Genomic DNA, 10147 nt, shown 5'->3' with positions numbered 1-10147 from the left:
GAGGTACTGAGCACCCACTGGCCTTCTCGAGCCAAGCAGCCGAAGGCACCAGCCAGGCTCAGAGAGGAGCCCTGCAGAGTGGACGGGACCCGAGCAGGGTCTTGGAGCTGTCAGGAGCCTCCAAAAGGGGACTCTGCTACCACGTCCTGGAAAAAGGGTCCCTGACCGTGACCCCTCAGAAGCTTTCCCTGCCTGCACCTGAGGACAGACACCTCCAGCCACAGTTAACGTGGCGTGGGGCAGAGCAGTGCGAGTGGGGCAGACTTCTCCCCAGGGCGGACAGGGGTCACGAGTGCTGCACCAGGGCAAGGACCTGCCAAAGCGCCGCGCTGCCTGCACGCTTTGAAGGGTAACGTGTTGATGGAGATAATTCTGTTACCCAACCTGGGACAATTCTGAAAATCCAGACAGGCCTCTTAAGGGGCTATGAAAACCTTTGCATTTAAAATGTTCTTGCACTGAGTCTGCTACTTCCAGGGGAAAGCTGTAGGAAAACGTGTGTCTGCATCTGTGCCATCCTCCAAAGTCCCAAAGTTTGTGACAGCTCCGTTTCTTCTTCTCCGAATCTCTCACCAGCCTGCTGAGCTTGTTGGGTTCAGAGGTCTTTTTTCCCCCCCTTTTCTTTCTGAATGAGGAGAGACACCGCAGCCCCGTGACGTTGCCAACTCCTGATTTCATTTTAATGAAATCATGTCCAAATGAAGGCTCCACGTCTGGAGTTACGACTCAAACCCCGTGATCGCTCATTTTTATATATACACGAGGGAGGGGGAAAGCGTTTCCATAGAGAGAAAAAATATCGCAGCCCTCTTAATAACAATAAAAGAAAAGCAAAGGTACAGAAGTTCAGGGGAAACGTTCCTGATGCCTCTCTCCTCGGTGTGAGACAGCCACTTGCAGCAGGAGCCCCTTCCCATCCCGACCACCGAAGACTCTCAGGTGAGTGCCTTGCCTGGATTTCATTCATTAAACAGCAGCCAGCTTCATTTGCCCGAAGTTTAAATATTTCAGTGCTTTTCCTGGGAGAACAGGTTCCACATTTCTATGCAAAAAAAAAAAAAAAAGGCAGGATAGGTAAAAGCAGTTCAAGATACTGTGCTAAGAGACTCCCCCCGCCCCAAGAAATATCTTTGCACTTAACGTGACAATTTGGGGAATCAGATCAGGCAGCTGAGGCTGGGCAGCATGAGAAGGGTTTGTAAATGCTCTTGGGAAAAGTAAAAGTGGGGATAAAAATCACTGCTGTGGTTTAAGGGAGAAGGGGGAAATCAAGGCACAGCTCCATCCCCACTGGGTCAGCTTTGACTCCGGACCCCTGGGAACAAGCAAGGCAGTTTGCACCCTTAGGAGAGATTAATTAGAAAAGTGGAGGCGGCGTTGGTCAGAAAGAGTTCAAAAAGTCTACGGGTCTCATCTCCAATATTGTTTTATTCCCGACTTACTTTTTGATGGGGAAAGATTTAGCTTAGTCTGGTGCCTTTGCTGCGAAGGAGCCCGTGATAACCAGCAAATAGCTTTGTCCCCAGTTTGCCGGAGCTGCCTTGCCGGAGTGATTTACTTTTCTCTTTTAAAGCTCAGAGGCAGATTTTCAGCCGATATAAATTGTCCTGCCGCGGTGGTCGGCGGCGTTTCAACATAATGCCTGTAAATTGCCCATGGGCGTCCTGGCAATTTCTACCTGCCGCAGCCGTGCTGCGAACAGCGCCTGCAGGTCATCCTCCAGCAACAGGAAGAGATTTAACTCCGATCTCTTCGGCTCTGCTGCAGACGGTTTTTTCTTCTTCTTCTTCCTCTTCTCCTCCTGCTTTGGGAGAGGACTAGGGTGACCAAATTCCACCTTTTTTTTTTTTTTTCTTTCAGAAGTGGTCCAAAATACCTGGCACCCTGTGACACGTCGGGGCAAAAAAAATTAAGCTTTTGCTGTTCGCTCAGGCTCTGGCACTGCCAGCTCAAATCAGTTCGCTTCACTCCCAGCAGCCGCGCCGGGGGTGCAAGAGCTTTCGAAGCAATCGCTGCGCTGCAGCTGGCAGCTCGGGCTCGCGGGGCACGAACCGCCCGTGGGACAGGCTCTGCCGAGCCGGCGGCTCCGATGGACACCCCCGGGGCCAGACAGGACCCGCAGGCTGGAGCCGAGCCCAGCTTCAGCCACAGGCTGCCGACTCCAGATTTATTTAAAACCTAGCTCTCCCTGCCCGGCTGGCTCCCGCTCCTGGGTTTTTATTGGCACAATCAATTAAATCAGAGGGCCGGTGGGAAAGCAGGGGCTGCAGGCAAGGGGGAGGAAGGACGGTAATTTCTAAAATCGGGCTTGCAGGGGCTGAAATGGGTTGTCTGATTCAGGGCTGAAGGAAGGAGAGCTGTGGGCACCAAACGAGCCTCCCCGGGGCCGCAGCGGCAGCCTCGCTGGTGCTGCCTGCATCACGGCCCGGCTCTTTCGCGTCCGTCCTCGGGTGTCCAGACAGAGGGCAGAGTTAAGGTGATGGTCATTATCCAGGGGTAGATCTGCTCTGTGGCGCAGAGATGAGCGAGGCGAAGAAGTGGGCACTGAGCAGCGCCCTCAACCCCCACCTGGCCAGCCCGCCTCGGTGTCTTACTCCAAGGGACAGCAAAGGGCAGAGTTAAGGTGATAGCGGTGACGGTGACCACGGCCCAGTGGCAGAAGAGCAGGTGGAGGGTGGCAGCTCCTGGGGAAAAGGGCTTTAATTTGATTTCAGATCAGTCTGAGGACATCCCGTTCAGCAGCCCCACATGCAGGTCAGCACGGCCTCCCGCCACCGGCCACGACCCTGCTCACCGGCTGCAGAGGCTGCAAAGGGACATGCAGGGACGGCCCCAGGCGATGCAGCTGGCCGGGGAAGCTCCTGGGAGGCATCTCCAAGAGCTTCCCCAGGGCTCTCCCCTGCCTCCTAGGCCCCCTCCGAAGGCCGTGGCATGGTGGGGCTCAGCCAGGCAGAGTCCCTGCACCCCTGGGGACCATCTCCCTGTCTCGGCTTGCCATGCGATGTACTTGCCACAAGATGGGGCCCAAAGATTGCGAATGCGAGCCCCAGTCCAGGTGCTCGGAGGGCTGGGTCCCCCCCTCACGGCTGGCCCCCGGGGATGCTCGTCCAAGGGCAAAGACCCTCTGGGAAAATGGAATTTAGCTGGCCCCTTTGATCAGATAGACTGGCAAATGCAGCGTCAGGTGCAGGAGATAGATAATCCTGATAACTTCAGCTGGTGCTTCCCAGAGAGCCAGGAATCAGAAATGGGGAGATCTTGCAGAGCAGGGAGGTTGCCCAAGTTCTGCAGCAACCCCGAGACCCAACAAGAACCCATATTTCAAGGTAGGAGGTAGAGGGGGCAACGCCACTGTGCCGTCATATTGGACGTGCCCTAAGACTTCCAAGCAGGACTGCCCGCCAGAGCATGTCGTTGAGGACTTCATGCCTGGGATGTGCTATCAAATGGGCCAGCCTGTCCTGTGCCCGGGATGGAGGGTGCTCCTGGACCCTCTCCAGAGCCCCCTGGCCCAAATCGGGCAGGGATGGTGCAGGAGGTAAATACATCCCCTGTCTCACGCCTCCAGGAGCACTGGGCAGCGCCCGGTCGGCAGGATCCAGCTCACCTGCAGGACGGGAAGGCGAGGAGGGCACAGAGAGGGGACCAGGGGCCTGACCGCACTTGAGGGGTGGCAGATTGTCCTGTCAGCTCTGGGGCTGGCTGTACCTCATATATCAGGTACTCCATGTGCCCTTTTTGGACCAGGTCAGAAGAGCGAGTGGTTGCAGATGCACAGAGTACAGAAGCACCTCCAGTGGCCTCGGGGTGACGGGAGAGGAGCTGGAAGGAAACCCCACTTTTGCAGCCAGATTTAGGTCAGCAATACCAGTGGTTACCCCACAGCATTGCTAGCCAGCAGGCAGGATGAGGGTCAGTGAGAGGAGGGCAAGGAGGTTGTCCCAGGCAGGGAGCTGCCCGTGGTAGGAGCCAGCTCTCCTACGGCAGGTGGCTCTGTTTTGGCAAAAGGGTCAAATCCTCCCCTCCGCAGAGGTGTCCCAACATCCCTTCTCCCCATGAGCACCCCAAAGTCAGGGGTTGTGGGTTGCACCTTGAACCCACCACCTTCAGGCTTGGGAGGAGCATGCAGAAGACCGGTGTCCGCCCAGGGAGGTGAGGGGATGTCACTTCACACTGGCCCTGCAGGGATGTCATGGCTGCCTCTGCCCTCCCTTCCCTGTTTCCTGCCGTGCAGGCCGCCACCATGCCACACACCAAGGTGCTGCTCCTCCTCGCCCTCCTCTGCGCCACGGAGACCGGTCGGGCTCTGAAGCTCTACAACGCCGCCTCCATCTTCAGCTGCCTCAACACAGCCCTCACTGAGGCCCAGAAGAGCCGCTCAGATGAGAACGGCCTCCTGGACAAGCGTGGCTTGGACTATCCACCACCAGAGGAGACATCTGAGGAGGAAGAGGAGGAGGAGGAAGAGGCAGTGGAGGAAGAGAAGGAGAAAAGGACATTCCCGGGGGAAGGCCATTACAAATACGTCTCCCAAGCGCAGGTGAAGGGGAAGACATACCAAAACCGGGCCAAGAGCGACCGCCGCACCAAGGTCACTCTCTCCCTTGATGTCCCCACCAACATCATGAACATCCTCTTCAACATCGCCAAAGCCAAGAACTTGAGGGCGAAGGCTGCGGCCAACGCACACCTCATGGCCCAGATCGGGCGGCGAAAGTGACCCGGGGCACTCGAAGCAAGGCCGGCCACATGGGGACAGTGGGGACAGCGGGGCCACCAGCCAGCCCTGCTCCCACTGGCCGGAGGGGACTGATGGCTGTGTATGATATCAGTGTTGTATATTTTTGACCCATAGAGCTACCTAACTTTCAGATGTCTCTTCTTCCTCCTTGTCTCCTTCCCTCTCTCCCCAATCCTCCTTCACGCCCCGGACTTTTCCACACACGGAGAAGTGGCTGGTTTCCGCAGCAGGGCAAGGGGATGTGTCACCTAGGGAAGGTCCCTATTAAAGCTACGATCTCTTGAGTTTCCAATGCTTTGTTCTCCTATCGCCTCTGTCAGGTGCCTGCTCAGGTCCACCTGGGCCCTGTGGCCCGTCCAAAGACTCCCCCAGCCTAGCTGTATGGCCCTGTCCCTGCCACCGCCCTGCCTGTGCTCTGTCCCCGGTCCCTGCACACAACCTCATGGGTTGGGAAGGGAAAAGCAAGACTGGTCAGGGGGACTCAAGAGAGATTTCCCAATTCCTTCCGAGGTAGGATGCAGGAGACCCTCTAGATTTTAAGGCCATCTTGCAACCACCCCTTTCCCCCCACCCTCAGCAGTCACAGCCGAGAGAGCATCACCCACGGCCCAGGTACGGGCCCCATCCGCATGGCCCACCACAAGCATCCTCAGCTGCAGGGTGGTCCCAGCCATGCTTCCCCAGGGCACTGACAGCCGTGGCCCAAGGTGAGCGTGGAGCTCCAAGAGTCACTGGTGCCTCCTGGCCATTCCAGAGCCACCCCAGGGCCTGCCTGTGCTCCCCAATCCTCCCCTGCCCATGCCCCTACCACTCCCCCTTTCCCAGCAGTCATCTGAGGAAACTGAGGGACTTCAGCTCCCCATGCACACCACTGGCCAAGCCATCCTCACATACCCCAATTCCCTCCATCCACCATCCACATCCCAGCTCCCTGAGCTCTCATTCGCTTGGACTATTTGTCCCCTCCTCTAGATCCCTTCTCCCCTTCGCCTCGCAGTCCAGCTCCAAGATGATCTTGGCCTGCAGCCATGCATGTAGTTGCGGTGGGAGACAGAGAGGAACTTGACTCTTCTTCCCAAGGAGACATTTGCCAAGAGCAAGATGGTAGCTCATGGCAGCCCCATGTCCAAGGTAGGACTTCACAGAGCAACGGACTCTGATTGAAGAGTCATCCTAGGGACCAGTCAGCTGCAGGGAAGTAGCTAGAGGCATCTCCTGTCTGTCACATGGCTTTCTGAAGAGGGACACCAGAGGAGGCAACATGGCTGAATTCAGTCCTTGGCCCCACTCCTGGGTGACTCGCAGGCTGGGGAATGTGGCGGGGCGGGGGCGGGGGGGGGACCTGAATTCAGCACCATCCACAGGCTCAAATTATGCCTGTAGAGTAAATATAAAATAATACTCCAGGCCCTTTGTCTCCAGCCAAGACTCATTACATGAGTCTCTGCAGAGAGGTCCCTCTGGGAGTGGGCAGCATGGGAGGAAGAGACCTTCCCTGAGCGAGAAGTCACTCTCCACACATCCACCTGCCTTCCTAGGAAGGGCTGCTCTTGGATCCAGCCACTCACATCAGATCAGCCCAACCCAAATGAAGCACCTGGTCTGTCCTGGAAGTGGTTTAGGAAACCCTTGCCGAGCGAGGAGGCTCAGGGTCTGCCGCGAGCTGCACGGGGCTGGCCAGAGGGAGCCCTGTGGATGGCAAGGAGAGAGAGGCACACGTGCCGGCTTACATCCAGCCAGGCAGGGCAACAAAGAACAAGGTCAGACCTGGCCAGACACCCACCCAGACACATGCTTGTCCCTTTGCGGATTTGACGTCCTGCAAGAGTGTTGCGAATCTGTGAGGGCTCAGCCTCTCCAATGCATACAGCTACTCCCTGCCACCCAGAGGAACCTCAGCACAGCAAGGAGCAACAGAGGGATTCGCTCAGAGTGGAGAGGCAGCAGGGAGAAATCATTGCTTTGGGCGGAAAGCTGCAGTGGTTTTCCACAGTTCTCCAGGCTGGGAACAGGCCTTTCCCCAGTAGCCAGGAGGATTTGCACCAGCCCTGGTTGGGGCCCAAAGGACTTGTGATGCTCCAGGAGGGAAGGGCCTCACTGACTGGCACTCATTTAGACAAGGGGAACATCTCAGCCCCATGCTATTGCCTAGAAAGCAAAACATCACATCCCTGGAGCTCACATACAGGTCTTGCTTTCGCATCAGGTAGCTCAGTGACTTGCAGCATTCCTCCAGCACATCCTGGGCTGGTTTCACACCTCCTCGTGGAGCAGGTGGCAAGAAATCAAGGGAGCATTAAGTCCCACGCTGTCTGTATCCAGATCTGCAGGCAGCTCACAGTTTTAGGAACCGTCTTGGAGCCAAGAATAAGCAAATCTGGCTACTGCAAAGCTGCTCATCTGGCTCTGCTCCCAGGAACGTGTCCACCCCAGCTCCCAGCACAGGCCACTTGGCCCTGCGCAGTGCTTGGCTGTCTGGCCATATTGCTATCCCAGTCCGCAGCGGCCGCTTGGAGGAAGCATCTTGTGTTATGCGTGGACGAGCCCAAGGGTGTTGGCTGGCTCCAGGCTCTTCGCTGGACCTGCACAGCTGAGCAAGGGACAGAAGATATCAACTGAAACCGAGTGATGGGGAAAGCAGAGATCTTTTTGCTGCATCTGCATCACTGCAGAGGAGTCTCACCCACATCCCATACTGGCTTTGACAAACCTTTCCAAAATTAATCCATCTTCTCAGCCTCTGCCAAGCATGATTACAAGCTGCTTGGAGGGGCTGAGACACAGACAAAGGTCAGAGGAGCCAGATTTCCTCAGGAAGCTGGATGGAAACATGAGCACTGAAATATCTATCAGCCACCACCTGGGTTTGGGAGCACTGGAAGCCAAGTCACTTGGAAAGGAAGAGGCGGACAGTGATGCTGCTTGGAGGCTGTATGTGCAGTTCATAAAAAAATATTTGAGGATTTGGTCATTCCAACCATTTCATGCAGGATCCAGGGATGAAACCCAATACCCTGATATTGTATTCAAGAGAAGGAACGTTTCACCAGGCAGTCAGGAGTAGATGCACAGGGATCAGTCAGGCCAGCTCTGCTCTTCATCATGTTCTTCTGCTTCCACTGCTGGATCCCTTCCAGCATCTTCGTAATCCTTCCCCAGGGCGGCCAGGCCTTCCCCGGCCTCCAGAAACCCCATCTTCCTTCTCCTCCATGTAGCAACGCGCAAAGGCCTTCTTTACACACATCAGGGCGAACTGGAGATGCTACAGTGATTTAGGCATCTCCCCAAAAGCAGCAGGTCCAAGGTCTCTGAACATCATCCAGGCATGGAGGAGGTCCCATGTCCATTCAGTATGCAGGCAGTGTAGCTCAGTGGGCATTGACCATCCAGCCAGAAATACCCTCGCATGAGGAAGAGCCCGCTTTTGCATCCATGATGTCTTGGCTGCAAGCATCTAGCAGACTTCCAGCTGAATCGGCAACTAAGGCCCTGGCCATGAACAGAGCCAGTCTATTTCTTGGGAAGGAGAGCATGGGAGGCACTGTCACGTTGCGGAGAGCTACGTCAGGAACAAGTATTAGACTGAGCCCCAATCGGGGGGATAAGAGGCACTTCAGGCTGCAAATACCCCTATGGGAAGCCATTCCCGGTGGCAAGACGGCCTCCTCCTGGTTGCAGCGCCTCCAGTGGCAAGGGCATTGCGAAAGCAACCCCTCCCTGGCACACGGCCTACTCAGACACTTGACTGCATTGCCATTTTGGCACCACTATACCACAACTAGCCTGAGCTGGACCTGAGGCTATCAGCAGCGGTATCTTACAGGCATGCCAGGTGACTGATGCTGCACTAACAGAGGGCTAAGCTGCTCGGTCCTAGGTTTCATCTAAATCCTACCAGCAATGTAGTATAAAGAAATACTGGCCTGGTGTGACAGGGAAGTGGAGGAACGGGCTGTGGCGTAGAGGACTACAGGCACAGGATGACAGAGATGGGGCAAGCTGGCAATGGACACCCCACAGATGTAAACGACTCACCCAAGAAATGCGCACCTGGAGCAGGACAAAACTGGTTTTAGGGGTAACAAAGAAACAGTTTCAGATATACGTTAAGGACACCTTATGTAGTAAATTCAGGCATAACCCGAAGCTGCAGACTAATGAAGAAAGAGAACGATGTGAAAGCATGTTAGTAAACATGGAAAAATGACCTCAAGTACATCCTGGAGGAGGAAGAAGAAACCAGTAACATCAGCGTGATATTCCTCCCAGTGAAGGACTGTGGAAGCTGACGACTTACGGGGTTTTCCTCTCCAGCAGTCCAAGGGTGCCAACTTTAACACCCAGAGGAGGAAGGATGAGATGACTCCAAGTGAAGAGACAGAAACTGAGAAGTGTATGTGCTGCAATTTTAATTGCACTATTATTGCATTTTTTTTCTGTATATAAGTACTCCAACTGCATTATTATACCTCCTTTTCTGTCATAATTAGACCCAGACTAATGATAATTCATGAATTAGACTGTTAAGATTTCCATTACACTGACAATAAATTCTTCACTTTACTTACATAGAAAGCCCTCAGCCAGCACCGTCAGCTTGCCAGGCTCTCCTTCACCAAGCGTGGACTTCCTGCAAGTCTCCTGCAGAACCATCCAAGCGGAGGACAACCCCAAGGGAGCTCTTGCAATAGGGTAGATGACCCAATATCCTCCCGTGGGTTATTCAGGAGTCTGTTGGCTGCTGGAGGAGGTGCTTAGCTCTGCTCCATGCCCCTCTCATGGGCTTTTGCTTTGAATATTTGTCTTTTTCGTGGGTTCTTCCCCTAGAGACTCCTATTTTTTGCCCTCAACCTTGGAAGGCCCCAACTCTCCTGCTGCTGCATCTGAGAAGGCTGGTGAGACGGACGGTAACCAAACCATGCCCAGGAGGGTTTAATAGCCCCCAGAGAGCCAGTCCTCATGACTTGGGTCTAATTCAGCTTTAAATATTTGTGTTTCTGGCCTTTGGGACATCCTGTGCCAGCCAGTTTCTTGTTTGTGTATATGCTGCACGGAAAATAAAACCGTTGAACGTTTGCAACATGACGGTCTCATTCAGTGCCTCTCCAACTCGGCGTCACGCAATGTACCATAACTCTCTCCTCAGCCCCCTCGGGTGCTCCAGGGCATCCATTATCCCTGAATCACATAACGACTTCAACATCTCTGATGAACATATAACAGCCATTATCCCTATTTCAGGTAAGGGAAACTGAGGCACAGAATAGTCCTGTCTCCCACCAGCACGCGAGCAGTGAAGGAGTCCTGCGATCCCCTCTCATAGCAGGATCCAGCTTCACCGGGACGAGCTCCAGTCCCAGCGGCCAGAGGCTTCGGAGGGGACCTGCACGGCGCACCACCCCAGGC

The 10147-nt window shown here is 55.0% G+C and overlaps 1 protein-coding gene across 1 annotated transcript; it reads left to right on the top strand.

The window, feature by feature from the left end:
- Positions 1-591: 591 nt before the first annotated feature.
- On the top strand, positions 592-5035 carry UCN3 (urocortin 3). Its single transcript, XM_009679312.2, has 2 exons — positions 592-939; positions 4235-5035. The coding sequence occupies exon 2, from the start codon at positions 4244-4246 to the stop codon at positions 4718-4720; it is 477 nt and encodes a 158-aa protein (XP_009677607.2). The 5' UTR covers positions 592-939; positions 4235-4243; the 3' UTR covers positions 4721-5035.
- The last annotated feature ends 5112 nt before the right edge of the window (positions 5036-10147 follow it).

The sequence above is a fragment of the Struthio camelus genome, chromosome 1, assembly GCF_040807025.1.
Source record: "Struthio camelus isolate bStrCam1 chromosome 1, bStrCam1.hap1, whole genome shotgun sequence".
Lineage (NCBI taxonomy): Eukaryota > Metazoa > Chordata > Aves > Struthioniformes > Struthionidae > Struthio > Struthio camelus.
This window is presented reverse-complemented; position numbering and strand designations above follow the sequence as displayed.

What these genes read in the sequence shown, in the direction of transcription:
- UCN3 (XM_009679312.2), top strand. Translation starts at nt 4,244, where the DNA reads ATGCCACACACCAAGGTGCTGCTCCTCCTCGCCCTCCTCTGCGCCACG.